This window comes from Jaculus jaculus, chromosome 6 (assembly GCF_020740685.1).
Source record: "Jaculus jaculus isolate mJacJac1 chromosome 6, mJacJac1.mat.Y.cur, whole genome shotgun sequence".
Classification (NCBI taxonomy): Eukaryota; Metazoa; Chordata; class Mammalia; order Rodentia; family Dipodidae; genus Jaculus; species Jaculus jaculus.
In genome coordinates this window covers 101,457,174-101,476,032 of record NC_059107.1, presented here as the reverse complement: position 1 = coordinate 101,476,032, position 18,859 = coordinate 101,457,174, and the positions used below count along the sequence as shown (strand labels likewise).

Below are 18,859 nucleotides of genomic sequence, written 5' to 3'. Positions count from 1 at the left end.
TGATGGTCCAGTTCTTTATTTAAAAACCCGATTGTTGAAGAACACGGTGGGTGCTTTCGCCTCCCACTCTTTTTGCTGGGATTGTGTCTGAGGTGATGTCCAATGGCCTTCCACTCCCTCAGTGAAGAGGTAAAGACTCCTGACTCAGAAGCACAGACGTACGGGGCAGTGGGAGCAGGAAGGGAGAAGAAAATCCAAGGGAAGGGCAAGAGACTGTGATTGGCAACAGGGCGGGGTGGCCAGTCTGCTCTCTGGGAGTCTGCTAAATGCTTTGCTCTTTCTGTTGCCCCTGCCCCGCTCTGAGTCTCTGGGTAGGACGAGGGAAGAACCAACAAATTAGGAAACAACAAGGGAAGCTGAGGAGGAAGGGAAGGGCATGTGGGAAGAGCCTGGGAGCCCAGGCCCCGCAGGCTCGGTGAGGTATGAAGGGTGGCTCCGGGCAGCCCAGCCGCAGCAGCCTCACCTGGGCCTCCCACACCTCCCAGCAGGGTCCGTAGTCCACAGTTTAGCTCCAATCTGCTGTTTGGTCTCCAAGGCCCCAGGGTGGGGAGGGAGGAGGAAGAGGAGGCAGGGCAAGTCCAAAAGATGCTGGAGCCCTTGGAGGAAGTGGCAGTGCTGGTTTCAGAAGTCAAACTCATCCATGTCCCCAGTGCCCTCGCCACCTGGAGAGCCCCACACCCGGCGGTAGTTGCTCTCCAGCTCCTTCTGCCGCTGGCGCTCTTTGTGGGCCTCTTCCGCTCCCTGCACCTGAGGGAGAGCCAGGGTAATCCAGGGATGCTACAGAACCCAGGCCTGGAACACGGCCTCCCGCGGGGTTCTCCCTGAGTGGCGGCCAGAGTGCTAGCCTCCCACACAAGGCTGGGGCTCAGCAAGCAGAGGCTGGCCACGGCAGCTAGTGTGAGCAAGACCGCACTTTCAGCAGCGCAGGGGGTGGAATGGGGGTTCAGGACTTGCGAGGACTGCCTCACCAAGATGTTGAAGAAGATTTCCTTGAGGCTCTTTGTGTCCTCATCAGTCAGCCAGCGTGTGTCCTCCTCAGTCCCATCAGCCCCAGGACGTACAATTTTGATCTCAATCTTGCCTGGAAGGAGCGATACGATATAGGTAGTGAAGAAGGGAAGACTGGGAGCCTCAGGGGGTCCCCAGCCAAGGTCTCTGGTCCACCTTGACCCAGCCCTGCCATTTCAGTGGCCAGCCCTTCTGACATCTCGAACCACCGCCCTCCAAGCCCACCTTCGGCCGTGAGTCCCTCCCTCTCCAGCACGTCTTTCACCAGCCCCTCGATTTGTTTCAGCTGTGGGTTTTCCCGTTTCATCTCGAGGACAGTCAGATCCTGATTGGGGCCTCCGTGACGGAGCTTGGTGACCCGGACCCGGACTCTGTGCTCAGGATCCTCCTCTTAGAGGGGGGGACACACAGGGAGACACAAAGCAGAGCTGTGACTCCAGGGCGAGGGGCTGCAGTGGTCACCTCTCCCTAAGCCGGCAGCTGGTTTGGAGGGCTGGTCCATCTCAACGTGTGTGTGAGCCAGGGCTCACAAACAGTGCATACTCGTCCCCCGCAGCCTCCTTCCTCCTGCCCCTCCCACCTTGTAATCCTGCTGGTGTCTTACAGGAAAACAACTGCTTTCTGAAAGCAAAGCTCAGGCCACCTACACCAGTAAGCTTTCTTTTAAGGATCAGGTTTGCCTCTCCACATAATGGGGCTTTAAAAGAACTTTCAATGCTTATCCAAAGAGTGGAATGGAAGGTCTGAAGCTGGAATGTTCTCTTTGGAATGTCTGAGACCTCCACACTTGTAAAACCCCATGTAATGGATGTAAGGGCTACAAGAAGGAGGAATAGCTGAAGTGTGGTCAGGCTAGTGGCTTATGTGCAGTGGGCTTACCTATTCACACTGATAGCTAGAGCCTCGTCCAGTACCAAGTTATAACTGCCCTTCCCAAATGACCCCCCCCCACCTCTGTGTGGCTACAAAAACTCCCCAATTGTCTCCTCTCCAATATCCACCCACTCAGGGGAAGCCAAACACAGGCCAAGAGCAGTCTTTCGTAAGTGTGAGCTTTTCAGCACTTGAGGCTCATAGCTACTGCGACTGCATGCCAGACAGAGTGCTGTGGCACTGAGCATGAAGGAGCAAACCAGAAACCAAGACGGACTCTTCCAAAAGGACAAGCAGGGGTGCATGCCGAGACGAGGTGGTGGGAAGAAGGCAGCAGCAAGAAAAGCGTTCCGAAGACAGCAAGAGAGCGCGCAGCCGGAGGAGAAGTGACGACTGGCCCGGCTGCTGCCCGCAGACTGCTCTCACCTGCAGGGCGCGGTGACGGGGGAGGCTTTTGGGGGACAACCCTCTTTTTCTTGTACTTCTTCACCAGCTCTGGATTCTGGTTCTCCTCCAGTCTCTTGATGAGTTTGTTAAGAGTGGATGTCAGAGCCAATATTGCCCGTTCACGCTCTGACTCCTTCTTCAGCCCATCTGGGTGCAGCTCCTTGTCTGTCTAGAAGGCCCAAGGAAGATGGAGTCAAAGGTCTGGGGACCTGAATCCAGCAGGTGTCCTCTACAAAAGACTCAGCTTTCTTTCTTCCATCCTACTCTCCCATTCCACTTTTTTTTCTTGGGGTTGTTGTTCGTTGTTTTTGAGACAGGGTCTCACATGGTCCAGGCTAGCCTTGAATTTCTGATCCTCCTGGCTCTACTTCATGAGTGTTGGGATCACAGGAATGCACCATTATGCCTAGATAATCCCATCTTTTATTTTATTTTTGTTTGTTTGTTTTCGAGGTAGGGTCTCACTCTAGTCCAGGCTGACCTGGAATTCATTATGTAGTCTCAGGCTGGCCTCAAACTCACAGTGATCCTCCTACCTCTGCCTCTCAAGTGCTGGGATTAAAGGCGTGTGCCACCATGCCTGGCGAATCCCTTCTTTTAATTAAGGGACTAGTTACTATGTTAGGAAGTCCTATCCTACCCCATGAGCTGAGCTAGGTACGACCACCTGCCCTCAGCCTGTCCCGTTTTCAGAGACGGGCACTTGCAGTTGCCTCGGGAAAAGCGGGTCTCACCTCCTGGATGATGTTCTCCAGTTCCCGCTCCATGCCAGCCTTCACCTCTGAACGGAGCTTGTCACGGTCTGAGGGGAGCAGAATCCCCTCCAGCTCCTTCTCAAACTCTCCCAGTAACTGCCGCTCATCCTCGTCTTCATCTTCATCCTCATCATTGTCCTCCTCCTCCTCCACTGCACTCGGAGGGGCATCACCCTTTTCCTTCCCCTCTGCATCCCTTTGAGGGGCTTCCACGGCATCATCTACAGACTGTTCTTGGCCTGTGCTTGGCTTCTCCTGGGCAGGCAGGGGTTGGGGAGGAGGTAAGACAGTTGGGGGGCTTTGGCAGCAACACAAGGTGGGGGGGGCAGGCGAACAGTGGCAGAGCATCACGGCAGCAGTAGTGTGGGACTCAGGAGGGGAAGGACGGGAGCCAGCTTTGTTAGGCCCAATTCTGGCTCAGGTAAAGATGGGTTTTCAAATGCCAGGAGGCAGGGCCCAACCTCTGTTGAGCAGACTCATACCTTCTTTGTTCCAATTTTCATCTCCTCTATCAGTCGAATCAAATCTGCAGGACTCCGAATGACTTTGACCTGCACATTGTTCTGAAAATCTGAGATGAGAGAACAGGCATGTTCTGTTGCATTCTGAATCCTCTCTGGATGCACATGTAGACGCAACGAGAGGCCAAGGAAAGACATGGTCTCTGCCTCCAGAAGTGTCTGTCTGATGACTGAGAGGAGGCAAACAAACCCCTTCACAGAGCTTTGGCCTCAGGTGGGCTCACGTCAGAGACATGGGTGCTAATGAGGTGCTAAGTCCCCTGTTCTTCCATGAGCTCCTGAGGCTCTATTGGCAAAAACTCTATTTTAAGAGTATAGAGGAGACTCTGGGCCCAGGGTTCTTCACTGGATTCTGCTTACCCTTTCCCACAAATATTAACCATTTGTTATCTACTAGATTCTGGGTATTCCACTATGAAGTACAGAGTCACTTTCATTCAGTCTCACAACGTTCTAAGGTACTACCTCCCTCAAATAGTTCTGCCATCTACAAGGAGGACAAACTCAGGACTACCGTGGTGAACATGAATCCCCTGGGCTGGGGGTAGTAGTAGAGCATTGCAAAAACCTGAGTTCAATCCCTAGCACCACAGAAAAAAAAAGGAAAAGAAAAGGGGAGCAGAGGCATGGGGAAGCGAATTTACTGCGGGCCTGGCTGTCCAACCTCCCCCCAGCGTCAGGCTCTACTCTCCACCCCATCCAGGCACCAAGGAGACACAAAAGGTTGACTAACCGTCGGGAGGGTGGGGAGCTGGGTCTACTGCAGCTTCGAGGTTCAGGTCCTGCTCCTGGTGAGGAAAAGAGCAGACTCAAGTACAAAAGCCTAGGTAGGCCCACCATACTCCTCAAGCAATATTCCTGCATCCCTAGGCAGTTAGAGGCCACTTCATAATGACCTCAGCTTGAGGGGCCCTCCCCTTCCTAAACTCAGGTCCACCCTCATCAGAAAAGCAGCTGGGGCCGGGCATGGAGGCGCATGCCTTTAATCCCAAAACTCAGGAGACTGAGGTAGGAGGATCACCATGGGCTCAAGGCCACTCTGAGACTACACAGTGAATTCCAGGTCAAACTAGGCTTGAGTGAGACCCTATCTTGAAATACCAAAATAAAGTAAAATAAAATCAGCTGTGGGCTAGAGGGATGGCTCTGCGGTTAAGGCACTTGCCTGTAAAGCCCAAGGACCTCGGTTCTATTCCCCAGGACCCACGTGAGCCAGATGTACAAGGTGGCGCATGTATCTAGTTTGTTTGCAGTGGCTGAAGGCCCTGGCACTCTCATTCTCTCTCTATATCTGACTCACTCTCTCAAATAAAAAAGTATTAACACAAAAAAGGAAAGAAGGAAAGGAAGGAAGGAAGAAAAGCAGCTGGGAAACCGGCTCTTACCCCTGCCTGCACCTCCTCCCCTCTTGCAGCCTGGTCCTCCGGCTCATGAAGCATCTTCCAGAACTCTGACTCCTTACTGGCCTCCTCGGCTGTGCTGACACCTAGGGTACAGAGAACATGAGGAAATCAGGGAAGAGAAGGGAACAAAGTAGGGGAGAGTAAACTGCCTCCTCTATTGTCAAGGGAACCCGTGGCAATCTTCCAGGCCACCCACAGCACTCGGTACTTGCAGGAAGATTAGGGAAGGAAGTGGAGACCTGTTTCAAGGAACAGGAGAAACTACATCCTACCTGCTTTCTCCGGGTGCCCCACCCCGGGCTTGGTCTCACTCCGTATTTGTGGGTCTGTGTCTTGTGCCTCCTCTGCGATTTTACCTTCCAACTTCTTGGAATCTACCAAAGATCAGCGTGCAAGCAGGATAGGAGCTCATTCCTCCCTCTGCCGCGGGCCCCGGGCCTCGGCTCCCCTCCGTGCCCGGCTCTGCTACTCACGCACCGGCTTGCCTCTGAAGGTAGGCCGTGTACTCGTCCGGCTGCAGGGCTGGATGGCACAGAATGGCCTGTGGCGCAGCACTGGTCGGGGGCCGGAGGAGGGGATGTGGGCAGAGCCGCGGAGTCCGAATGGTCAGCACGTAAGAGCATGACAAGGGCTCGTCCACACGATCGATGTAGTCCCCAGAAATACCTGCGCTTTCGTCGCAGAGGAACTGCCAGGATGGAAAAGGAGAACCAACTGAAATCACCAGCTTCATTTCTTGGAGCAGCTTCCTTTTATTAAGCACTTATTGTATGTTAGATCCAGGCACATGCTACATATATGGACCATCAAGTCATTAGCTCACCCAAGTTAGGTTTGAGGATGGGTGTGATGGCGCACACTTAATCCCAGCACTTGGGAGGCAGAGGTATGGGGATTGCTGTGAGTTTGAGGCTACCATGAACTAGAGTGAAACCCTACCTTGAAAAACAAAAATACAAACAAACAAACAACAAAGTTGGGTTTGAGGGCTGGAGAGATGGCTCACTGGTTGAGAAGCTAGCCTGCAAAGCCTAGGGACTTGAGTTTGATTCTCCAGTACCGATGTAAAGCCAGATGCACAACATGACACATGCATCTGGAATTTCTAAAGTGGAGTTTTGAAGTGGCTAAAGGCCCTAATGTTGTGCCCATTCTCTCAATCTGTCTCTTTCTTTCATTTTTTTTTTTTTTTTTTCCAAGGTAGGGTCTCACTCCAGCTCAGGTTGGCCTGGAATTCACTCTGTATTCTCAGGGTGACCTCAAACTCTCAGCAACCCTCCTACCTCTGTCTTCCAAGTGCTGGGATTAAAGGCATGTGCCACCACACCTGGCTTATCTGTCTCTTTCTCTCAAAGAAATAAATTCTTTTAAATTTTTATTTATTATCTGAGAGACAAAGAGGCAGACAGAGAGACAGTGTGGGCATGTCAGGGCCTCCATCCACTGCAAATAAACTCCAGATGCATGCACCACCTTGTGCATCTGGCTAACGTGGGTCCTGGGGAATCAAATCCAGGTCCTCAGGCTGTGCAGGCAAGGGCCTTAACCACTAAGCCATCTTTCCAGCCCAAATAAATAAAAGGTTGTTTTGTTTTTTTTTTTGGTTTTTCGAGGTAGGGTCTCACTCTAGCTCAGGCTGACCTGGAATTCACTCTGTATTCTCAGGGTGGCTTCGAACTCTCAGCGATCCTCCTACCTCTGCTTCCCGAGTGCTGGGATTAAAGGCGTGCACCACCACGCCCGGCTAATAAAAGTATTTTTTTAAATTTAAGTTTGATGCAATTAAGACAATTGTTCAGGTTGACCGGCTGGTAAATGGTGAAAGTGGCAAAGAACATAGGCAGCTTAACTGTAAGCAGCAGTCAGTGTACACGCTGCTACCTGGCTTTGTATCTGTATCATATTTACATAAAAATGGTATACAAAAATATACTACCTGTATAATTATACATCACATGTATTTGCTTATATATGATACGCTTTTGCAACTACAACTGGTAAGAATTTAAATGAGACATAATGTTTAACAACGAAAACCTCTGCCTCTTGAGTGCTGAGATCATGGGTATGAGCCACCACTGGCCTCTCCCTAGCCCAAGTGCATAACCTTGGAAGAAACTAAGGTTTAACAGCTGTGATGTCAAGCACAAGAACAGCCAGGTATGGTGGCACACACCTTTCATCCCAGCACTTGGGAGGCTGATCACTATGAGTTCCAGGCCACCCTAAGACTACATAGTGAATCCCAAGTCAGCCTGAGCTAGAGTGAGACCCTACCTCAAAAAAACAAAAGGCCAGAGGGCTTAGCGGTTAAGGTGTTTGCCTACAAAGCCAAAGGATCCTGGTTTGACTCCCCACTACCCACATTAGCCAGATGCACAAGGGGACGCATGCATCTGGAGTTTGTTTGCAGTGGGTTGGAGACCATGGTGCGCCCATTCTCTCTCTCCCTCTTTCTCTGTCAAATAAATAAATAAATAAATATATTTTTAAAAAGGACAAGAACAAAAGAAGCAAAATAAATTGGAATTAATCCAAATTGTAAGCTTTCGTGGTATAAAAGACACAATCTAAAATGTGAATTTAGGGGCTTTCCCATTTCTTTCTTATGTTACAAAAGACCCTGTCTGGGTCTCTAGACAGACTTTTCCATTTTCCAGAACCTCCTCTTGCCTTATCTTGGGCACGAGTGCTACATGCCTTCCTCCTCCTCCTCCTCTTCCTCCTCCTCCTTTTTTTTTTTTTTTTTTTGCTTTGTTTTTCAAGGTAGGGTCTCTCTCTAGCTCAGGCTGACTTGGAATTCACTATGTAGTCTCAGGGTGGCCTCAAACTCTCGGTGATCCTCCTAGCTCTGCCTCCCAAGTGCTGGGATTAAAGACGTGCGCCACCATACCTAGCTCCTTCCTTCTCTTAGATTATATTTATAATCTCTATAATATAATCTTTCTAAAATTTACCCAAAAATGTAATTTTATTTTATTTTTTTAAACATTTTTTTGTTCATTTTTATTTATTTATTTGAGAGTGACAGAGAGAGAGGGAGAGAGAGAGACAGATAGAGAATGGGCGCACCAGGGCCTCCAGCCTCTGCAAATGAACTCCAGACGCGTGCGCCCCCTTGTGCATCTGGCTAACGTGGGACCTGGGGAACCGAGCCTCGAACCGGGGCCCTTAGGCTTCACAGGCAAGCGCTTAACCGCTAAGCCATCTCTCCAGCCCCCCAAAATGTAATTTCAAACAAAGTATAGTAGTGTATGCTTGTATTCCCAGCACTCTAGCAAGTTCAAAGCCAGCCTGGGCTACAGTGAGTTCCAGGCCACCCAGGACTACAGTATGAAACAAAGCCATGAATTCAGAACTGGGAGTGTTGTGTGTGCCTGTGATTGTAATCCTCACACTACAGAGGTTGAGGTGGAGAACCCTGAATCGAAGACCAACCTAGGTCACATGGCAAGTTCAAGGCCAGTCTGAGCTATATATCAAGCCCTGTGAAACTGTGAATTCATAGTTCATAGAACAGGAAAAGATATTTTCAAAGCATGCATTTGATAAGAAACATATCCAGAATATATTAAGAACTTTTGATCTACGTGTAGTGGCAGACACTTATAATTCCAGCACTTGGGAGACAGAGGCAGGAGGATTACTGTGAGTCCAAGGAAAGTCTGGATAAATAACTAGTAAGATCCTATCTTTTTTCTTTTACATTTTCATTTACTTACTTGAGAGAGTGGATATGGTTGTACCATGGCCTCTTGCTCCTGCACACAAACTCTAGACACATGGGCAACTTAGTGCATCGGTGGTTACATGACTTCTGGGGAACTGAACCCAGGACAACAGGCTTTGCAAGCAAGCACCTTTACCACTGAGTAATCTCCCTAGCCCCTTATTTACTTTGTTTGTTTGTTTTTCAAGGTAGGATCTTGCTCTAGGCCAGGCTGACTTGGAATTCACTATGTAGTCTCAGAGTGGCCTTGAACTCATGGCAATCCTCCTATCTCTGCCTCCCAAGTGCTGGGATTAAAGGCATACCCAACGCTCTTATTTACTTTTTAAAAAAAACTTGACAGCAGAGAGAGAGAGGGAGAGAATGGGCCTACCAAGGCCTCCAGCCACTGCAAACAAACTCCAGACACATGCGCTACCTTGTGCATCTGGCTTACGTGGGTCCTGGGGAATTGAATCTTGGTCCTTTGGCTTTGCAGGCCAATGCCTTAACTGCATAGCCATCTCTCCAGCCCAGGGGGAGGGGGGCTGGTGTGTGTGTGTGTGTGTGTGTGTGTTTTCAAGGTAGGGTTTTATCCTAGCTCAGGCTGACCTGGAATTCACTATGTAGTCTCAAGGTGGCCTCAAACTCATGGTGCTGGTATTAAAGGCATGCGCCACCACACCTGGCTCTGATTTACTTTTTATTTTATTTTATTTTATTTATTTATTATTATTTTTCTTTTGGTTTTTCGAGGTAGGGTCTCACTCTGGTCCAGGCTGACCTGGAATTAACTGTCATCTCAGGGTGGCCTTGAACTCACGGCAATCCTCCTACTTCTGTCTCCCGAGTGCTGGGATTAAAGGTGTGCGCCATCACGCCCGGCTGTTTGATTTACTTTTTTTTTTTTTTAATTTTTATTAACATTTTCCATGATTATAAAATATAACCCATGGTAATTCCCTCCTTCCCCACCCCCACATTTTGATTTACTTTTTAAAGGCACAGTCTCACTATAGCCAAGCTTGCCTCAAACTCATAGTGATCCTCCTATCTTACCCTCGGAGTACTGTAATTAAGGTGACCACCTTATTTTGTGATAGAGTCCTCACTGAACTTGGAACTCACTCACTCTACTTGACCAGCTGGCCAGCAAGCCCCAGGGTTCTCCTGTCACTAACTACTGGGACTACAGGCACATGTCACTGCCTCTGGCTTTCGTACGGATTCTGAACTCAAGCAGGCTCTCATCCTTGTCCAGCAAGCACTTTAGTAACTGAGCTATCTCCTGAGAACAGATTTAAAACACAAAACTAAGGTAAAGATGATTGGTCAGGTCTGAGGTTGAAGGGGAAAAAAAAAAGAAAAAATGGATGAAAAACATTCAAAACAAGCTGTTACACTATATTAACATCCCACAATAGACTAAAATATTAGTAAAGAATATCACTTTGTAATGTGAAAGGGTCAATTTGTAATAACATTAAGTTAAAAATTGGATATAATTTTGAAAAATATTTAATTAATTTATTTGAGAGACAGAGGGAGGGTGAGAGAATGGGCATGCCAAGGCCTCTAGCCACTGCAAACCAACATCAGAGCCATGCACCACTTTGCATATCTGGCTTTACATGTGTAACTGGGGAATTGAACTCCGGCTGTTAGCACTGCAGGTGAATGCCTTAACCACTAAGCCATCTCTCCAGCCTTCCACCTTATTTTATGTTTTTTGAGATAGGATCTCACACTAGCCCAGGCTGACCTGGAATTCCCTATGTAGTCTCAGGGTGGCCTTGAATTTATGGCAATCCTCCTACCTCTGCTGGGATTAAAGGCATGCACTATCATACCCATCTTGTTCCTTTGTTTTGTTTTGAGATGAAGTTTCAGGCTGAGGGTATGACTCAGTAATTAAAACACTTGCCTAGCATAGGTCTGAGCCCCAGCACCACAAAATGAAATGTTGCTCAGGCTGGACCTGAACTCCTGTGCTCAAGTGGTCTTGCCTCAGCCTCCCAAATAATGGGGACTACAAGTTCTTTCACAGGTGCCCAGCACTACTTAGAGTGCTGAGCTAAGTAACAAGAGAAACCATGCTTTAAAGAAAACATCCAATTTAAAAACTGCCGGATGCAGTAATTCCCACACACCCTTTGGAAGTACAGGCAGGAGGATTAGGAGTTCAAGGTCATCCCTGGCTACACAGCTAGTTCAAGATTAACCTATAAGAACCCCTGTGGGGGGAGGGGGAACACCACAAAGAAAGTCTCAAAAATCAAAGAACAGGGTTGGAGACATAGCTTAGCAGTTAAGGCGCTTGCCTGCGAAGTGTAAGGACCCAGGTCTGATGCTCCAGGTCCCAAGTTAGCCAGATTCACAATGTGATGCTTGTATCTAGAGTTCATTTGCTGCAGCAGCTAGAGGCCCTGGAATGTCCATTCTCTCTCTCTTTCTCCCACCCTCTCTCTGTCTCTAATAAATAAAATTAAAAAATGTAACAAACCAAAGAATTATTCACACAATGCCATAACATTAGAAACCAACTGCAAAACATATATATATATCTGGGCATGATGGCACACCCATTAAACCCAGCACTTGGGAGGCACAGGTAGGAGGATCACTATGAGTTCAAGACCACCCTGAGATTACATAGTGAATTCCAGGTCAGCCTGGGCTAGAGTGAGACCATACCTTGAAAATGCAAAGTAAATAAATAAATAATAATAAAGAAACCAACAGCAATCTTACAACAACAGAAACAAAACACATTTGTTAGTACTACACTAATAACCTCTGAAGCAAGGTAGAAATCATACTGAAAATGTAACTATTATACATTAAACCTGGAGGGATGAGTTGGGGAGATGGCTTAGTGGTTAAAGGCACTTGCTTGCAAAGCCTTTAGGCCAAGATTTTATTCCCCTGTACCCACATAAAGCCAGATGCACAGAGTGACACATGTCCAGAGTTTGTTTGCAATGGCAAGAAGCCCTGGTGTGCCCATACACATATAAATAAATAAATAAATAATAAAACATTTCTTTAAAAATTGGAGGGAGTCAGGCATGGTGGCACACACCTTTAATCCTAGCAGTAGGGAGGCAGAGGTAGGCAGATCACTGTGAGTTTGAGGCCAGCCTGGGACTTCAGAATGAGTGCCAGGTCAGCCTTAAAAAAAAAAAAAAAAAAAAAAGCAATTAAAAAAAAAATTGTACGAAAAAGAAAAGAAGGGGCTGGAGAGATGGCTTAGCGGTTAAGGCGTATGCCTGTGAAGCCCCAGGACCCATGTTTGACTCTCTAAGTCCCACATAAGCCAGACACACAGCATGAGGCAAGCACACAAGGTTGCACAAGTGTACAAGTCTGGGGTTCAACTGCAGTGGCACCAATTCTCTCTCTCTCTCATAAGAAAAAAAAAAAAGAGGGCTGGAAGGATGGCTTAGTGGTTAAGACATTTGCCTGCAAAGCCAAAGGACCCAGGTTCTATTCCCCAGGACCCATGTTAGCCAGATGCACAAGGGGGTGCATATGTCTGGAGTTCATTTGCAGTGGCTGGAGGCCCTGGTGCATCATTCTCTCTCTCCCTCTTTCTCTGTCATATGACTAAATAAAATAAAATATTTTTTAAAAAAGAAAGATTACCTACAAAGCCAAAAGGATGATGTTGCTAATATTTAAATTAAGAATAAAAAGAGTAATAAGTTACCAGGAAAATGGGCACAGAATATGAGAGGTAGAATACAGGAGAGACAAACTGCTCCTAAATATGAGTAAGCTCACACATCTTTTCTTTAAAGAAATGCAAATTAAAACTATCCCAAGAAAGAGTTCTTTAATCCCTAACCAGTGATTAGCCAAATTCTAAAAGTTTAAAAATAAACCAGGCTGGCATGGCTGTACAGAAATTAGCATTCTCATACTGCTGGTAAGAGAGTAATTTGGCAGGACATATCAAAATTACACAAGCCTACTTCCAAGAATTTAATCTACATAAACTCTACAGGTACAAAACTATTCACTACAGCAATTGTGTTAATAAAAAATCTAAAACAGGGGCTGGAGAGAGAACTCAGTAGGTGAAGTGTTTGCCTTGCAAGCAGAAGACCTAAGTTCAATCCTCAAATTCATATAAAATGCTAGGCATGGGCTGGGGAAATGGCTCTGTGGTTAAAGGTGCTTGTTTGCAAAGCTTGCCAACCCAAGTTCAATTCCCTAGCAAGTAAAGCTGGATGAAAAGTGGTGCATATGCCTATGGTAATGAGAGACAGAGACAGGAGAATCCAAATTTCATAGGCAATTAGACCGGTGTTCATTCACAGCAGCAAGACAGCCTCTCTCAAGAGAAGGTAGAAGATTCGCGTCAGGGCTGGCTAGCTCAACCCCCATTCAGAATCTAAAAACGACCCTGTGTTTTAGGTCTCTAGATGGGAAAGGGCTCTTCATACTCTTTCCCTTTTTTCTCTTTGTTTGGCTTTTCAAGGTAGAGTCTCACTCTGGCCCAGGTTGACCTGGAATTCACTATGTAGTCTCAGGGTGGCCCCAAATTCATAGCAATCCTCCTACCTCTGCCTCCCGAGTTTTGGGATTAAAGGCGTGTGCCATCACACCTGGCTTCTTTCCTTTTCTTACTCTAATAAAATCTCTCTAAAACTTAAAAAACAATAAGGCAGAATAGCTGAGATTGTTCTCTTGACTTCCACATGTGTGTTGTGGTACACATGCACACATATACACATATGCACATACATACAAGCATATGAATGAATGAACGAACGAATGAATAAAATGCTGGGCATGGGGGTGTGCACCTTAATCCTAATGCTAGGAAAATAGAGACAAGAGGGTCCCTGTGGCTCCCTGACTAGTCATTCTAGCTTAATTAGTGAGTTCCAGGCCAATGCAAGACCCTGTCTTAAAAAGACGTGGACAGGGATAGAGGGATGGCTTAGTGGTTAAGGTGTTTGCCTCAAAGCCAAACGACCCAGGTTCAATTCCCTAGGACCCACGTTAGCCAGATGTACAAGGAGGCACACACATATGGAGTTCATTTATAGTGGCTGGAGGCCCTTGAGCGCCCATTCTCTCTCTCTCCCTCTTTCTCTGTCAAATAAATAAATAAAATGTTTAATTTAAAAAAAGGTGTGTGGGCTGGAGAGATGGCTTAGTGGTTAAGTGCTTGCCTATGAAGCCTAAGGACCCTGGTTCGAGGCTCGGTTCCCCAGGTCCCACGTTAGCCAGATGTACAAGGGGGCGCACGTGTCTGGAGTTCGTTTGCAGAGGCTGGAAGCCCTGGCGCGCCCATTCTCTCTCTCTCCCTCTATCTGTCTTTCTCTCTGTGTCTGTCGCTCTCAAATAAATAAATAAATAATTAAAAAATATAATATACTTTAAAAAAAAAGGTGTGGACAGCATACTCGAGAAACAACACCTGGGGTTGTCCTCTGGCAACTACATGCATGTACATACCTATGTACCTACACATGTGAGAGCATGCAATTGCTCAGTGGTTAAGGCACTTGCTTGCAAGGCCTGATAGCCTGAGTTTAATTCCTCAGTACCCACGTAAGCCAGACACACAAAGTGGCATAAGCGTCTGGAGTTTGTTTGTAGTGGCTGGAAGCCCTGGAGCATCCATTCTTTCCCTATCTGCCTTTTTCTCTCTCCAATAAATACATTTTTTTATTATTGACAACTTTCATAATTATAGACAATAAGCCATGATAATTCCCCCCTCAAGTAAATAAATTTTAAAAAATTATTTTTTAACAAAAATCTCTGAGAGACTGGCTATGGCGGTACAAGTCTATCCACAATCCCAGCACTTTGGAGGAGGGGGCTGGAGGATCAGAAGTTCATGGTCATTCTCAGTTGTACTTTGAGTCTATCTACAACAAAAAGAAGTTAAACAGACATTAAAGCTCTATTCACAATAGCCAAGATAGAGATACAGTTCAAGTGTCCATCATCTGATAAACAGACAAGAACATGTAGTATAACTACAATGAAATGCTGTTTGGCTACAAAAATGATGAACTCTTGTCACTTATAGCACCATGAATGGAACTGGAGTCATTTTTCTACTAAAAGTAGCAGGGCGAGTACAGAAAGAGAAGCACCTCCTGATCTGCCTCCTGTGCACTCCGCAAGCCGTCATGCCCGAGCTTCTGGACGGGCTTCTTAGAGAGTGGCATGGTGGCTCACATCTGTAATCCCCAGCACTCAAGAGGCTGGGACAGGAGAAACGCTGAGTTTGAAGCCAGCCTTGGTTACAGAATGAGACCATGACTCCAAAAAGAGCCGGCCGTGGTGGCACACTGCGGAGGCAGAGGTAGGGATGGCTTTGAGTTCAAGGTCACGCTGAGAGCACATGGTGAATTCCAGGTTAGCCTGGGCTACAGCGAGACCCTACTTTGAAAAGCCAAAACAGTAACAACAACAAAAAATAGACACACAGATAAATGTAATACAATGGCTGAATTTTGACAAGGATGTTAAAAATATGCAATGGAAGCCGAGCATGGTGGCGCACGCCTTTAATCCCAGCATTTGGGAGGCAGAGGTAGGATAGCCGTAGGTTTGAGGCCAGCCTGAAGACTACATAGTGAATTCCAGGTCAGCCTGAGCTAGTGGGAGGCCCTACCTCAAAAAACCAAATGTAAATATAAATATAAATAAATAACCAAATGTAAATATAAATATAAATAAATATATATATAATACACACACACACACATACATACACATACACATATGCGCAATGGAGAAAATAGTCTCTTCAGTAAAAGATGCTGGGAAAATCAAAATGTAGAAGAATGAAACTAGATTCCTATCTCTCTATACAAAAATCAAGTCCAAGTAGATTAAAAACTTTAATGTATAATCTGAAACACTGAAGCTATTAGAAAAATGACAGAGAAAAACACTTGAAGATACAGGCATAGGAAAGGACTTTCTGAAAAAGGAAAAAAACAAAAACAACTCATCTCCAAGTACTCAGGAAATAATGCCAACAACTGACACAAGAGATTTCGTGACATGCACAGGCTCCTGCACAGAAGAGGCAACCACTGAGTGAAGGGACAGCCCACAGAGTGGGAGAAAAGCTCTGCTAGCTACTCACCCGACAGGGTTAACATTGGGAATATACAAAGAACTCAAAAAAACTGAGTAAGAAATCAAACAACCAAATCATTAAGTAGGTTAATAAAATGAATAGAAAGTTCTCAAAAGATGAAACAGGAATAGCCATGAACAATTTAAAAATTCTCAAGAGCTGGAGAAGATGGCTTAGCAGTTAAGGCGTTTACCTGCAAAGCCTAAGGACCCTGGTTCTATTCCCCAGAACCCATATAAACCAGATGCACAAGGAGGTGCATGTGTCTCAAGTTTGTTTGCAGTGGCTGGAGGCCCTGGTGTGGCCAGTTTCTTTTTCTCCCTCTTTATCTCTCTCAAATAAATAAATAAATAAAATATATTAAAAATGCTCAATTAGCCAGGTGTGGTGGCACACACGTTTAATCCCACACTCGGGAGGCAGAGGTAGGAGGATCACTGTGAGTTTCTGGCCACCCTGAGACTACATAGTGAATTTCAGGTCAGCCTGGGCTAGAGTGAGACCCTACCTCAAAACAAACAAACAAACAAACAAACAAAAAAGCTCAATATCACAAGCCATTGACAAATGCAAATCAAAATGACACTGAGATTCCACCTCACCCCAGTCAGAAGAGCAGTCATTAAGATAACAAACAGGTGGGCTAGAGAGATGGCTTAGCAGTTAAGGCGCTTGCCTGCAAAGCCAAAGGATCCAGGTTGGATTCCCCAGTACCCACATAAGACAGATGTACAAGATGGTGCATGTGCCTAGAGTTTGTTTGCAGCGATTGAAAGCTCTGGCACACCTATTCTCTCTCTATCTGCCTCTATCAGGGGCTAGAGAGATGGATAGCATAGCAGTTAAAGGCACCTCCTGCACAAGCATGAGGACCTAAGGGGACCTGGGACCATCGTAGTTTGATTCCCAGCACCCATATAATCAGCTGGGTGTGGTGCTGTTTATGTCTGTAAACCCAGTGCTGTGGGGGCAGACTGGAGAATCGCTGGGACTTGTGAAACACCAAGCTCTGGAATCGGTGAGACTACATCTCAAAGAAACAAAGGGACAAGTGAGGTAGGATGCCATTCTTTCGGGCCTCCACACAAACATGCAAGGGCATGTGCATCTGGGCACACACACACCCAACTCCACATACTACACACACACAAAAACGCTGGCAAGAATGTGGCTCAAAGGAACCCTCCCTTCAACACTGCTGGTGGGAATGCAAACTAGTCCAGCCACAATGGAGAGCAGTATGGCGGTGGCTCAGAAAACTAAAATTAGATCTTCTATAGGACCCAGCTATATTCCTCCTGAGTATTTACCTGAAGAACTCCAAGTCAACATACTGCAGAGATATTTGCATGATGTCTGTTGCAGCACAACAGCTAAGTTACAGAACCAACCCAGGTGTCTGTCACAGAGGAGTGGAGAGGAGAATGTAGTATATAAACACAGTGGATTTTTTTTTTTGTAGCTATAAAGAACTTCAAAGTTATGTCATTTGCAAGAAAATGGATGCGATAGAGATATCATATTAAGCAAACTATCAGTCTCAGAAAGAGAAATATTGTATATTTTTGCTCATTTTATGTAGACATATAAAATTATATATTTGTATATTGTATGGAAACTGTCTAGGGTAACTAATGGGAGAGATAAAGGGTGAGGAGTGTGTGAAAATGGGGGGAATATGCTAGAAGCACACTATATACTTGCATGGAAAGATCCTTATGAAATCTAGTACTATTACGTACAATGAATGTATGTTGATTTAAAATTATGATTGTTGGCTAGGTGTGGTGGCACATGCCTTTAATCCCAGCACTGGGGAGGCAGAAGTAGGACTGCTGTGAATTCGAGGCCACCCTGAAACTACATAGTCAATTCCAGGTCAGCTTGGGATACAGTAAGATCCTACCTCAAAAAAAATAAAAACAAGGGCTGGAGGAATGGCTTAGCGGTTAAGACGTTTGCCTGCAAAGCCAAAGGATGCAGGTTCAATTCCTCAGTACCCATGTAAGCCAGATGCACAAGAGGATGCATGCATCTGGAGTTCGTTTGCAGTGGCTGGAGGCCCCGGCACACCCCTTCTCTCTCTGTCTCTGTCTCTCTCTCTGCCTAATTTTCTCTCTCTCTCTCAAATAAATAAATAAAAATAAAATATTTAAAAATTCAATTTAATTATAATAAAAATCCCCAAAGAGCTTTTAAACAGAACTTGGCCAGTAATAGTTCAGTTTTTTCTTTTCTTTTTTTTTTTTAATTTAATTTATTAGTTTTCTTTTCAGTAAATACAGGCAGTTTGGTACCATTATTTAGTCTCATCTGTGATCTACCCCCTCCCATTAGACCCTCCTTGTTAATGAAAATGGGTCGTGCATTGTGGAGTTAGCCCCCAGTTATTGGTATGATAAATGTCTCTGCAAATCATGACCCAACATGTGACTCTGACATTCTTTCCGTCCCCTCTTCCGCAAAATTTCCCTGAGCCATGTTGGGTTCATTTTTGGTCTGCTTCAGTGCTGAGGTGTTGGGGGCCTCTGAGGCTCTGGCTCTCTGATTTGGTAGGAGTTGATTCTTTTTTTTTTTTTTTTTTGAGACAGGTTTTGCTATTTAGCCCAGGCTGGCCTCGGACATGTGATCCTTTTGCTTCCACCTTCAGTGCTAGGAGTAAAGGCTTGTGTCATGGGCCAGGCGGCCCAGTATTGAACAAAGGGAAAAGCACTCCACCAGATGTTCACTAAAAACCTACCGTAAGAAAACAGCATGGTACTGACGGACACAGACATACTACTGGGACAAGAGAAACCACAAGGAAAACATGCATATTTAGTGGACTTGGGTAGCACTGACATGGGGGAGAAGAATATGAGCCACCCGATAAATAGTGCTAGGATAGCTGTTGTCCAGATGGAAAACAATTATTAGCTCGGCCTCACCCTCCCACCACACAGTAAAATATGTTTTAATTAGTACCCAAAATATGAAAAACAAAACTCTATAACCTTAAAAAACAGATGGGTAGGAAAGGATTAGAA

General features: G+C 46.0%; 1 protein-coding gene across 2 annotated transcripts in view; it reads right to left on the bottom strand.

Annotated features, from left to right (window-relative positions):
- Os9 (OS9 endoplasmic reticulum lectin) overlaps nucleotides 1–18,859 on the bottom strand; it is a 36,893-nt gene continuing 18,034 nt past the window's right edge. The window contains exons 6-15 of one of the 2 annotated variants that reach the window (XM_004650503.2): nucleotides 5,485–5,695; nucleotides 5,280–5,381; nucleotides 4,990–5,090; nucleotides 4,338–4,392; nucleotides 3,566–3,654; nucleotides 3,063–3,338; nucleotides 2,308–2,497; nucleotides 1,234–1,398; nucleotides 969–1,081; nucleotides 1–747 (exon numbers count right to left, since the gene is read on the bottom strand). In XM_004650503.2, the coding sequence (XP_004650560.1) occupies nucleotides 622–747; nucleotides 969–1,081; nucleotides 1,234–1,398; nucleotides 2,308–2,497; nucleotides 3,063–3,338; nucleotides 3,566–3,654; nucleotides 4,338–4,392; nucleotides 4,990–5,090; nucleotides 5,280–5,381; nucleotides 5,485–5,695 (1,428 nt within the window). In that variant the 3' untranslated portion in view covers nucleotides 1–621. The remainder of the gene's footprint in view (nucleotides 748–968; nucleotides 1,082–1,233; nucleotides 1,399–2,307; nucleotides 2,498–3,062; nucleotides 3,339–3,565; nucleotides 3,655–4,337; nucleotides 4,393–4,989; nucleotides 5,091–5,279; nucleotides 5,382–5,484; nucleotides 5,696–18,859) is intronic. The other variant, XM_045152706.1, reaches the window with a different exon arrangement.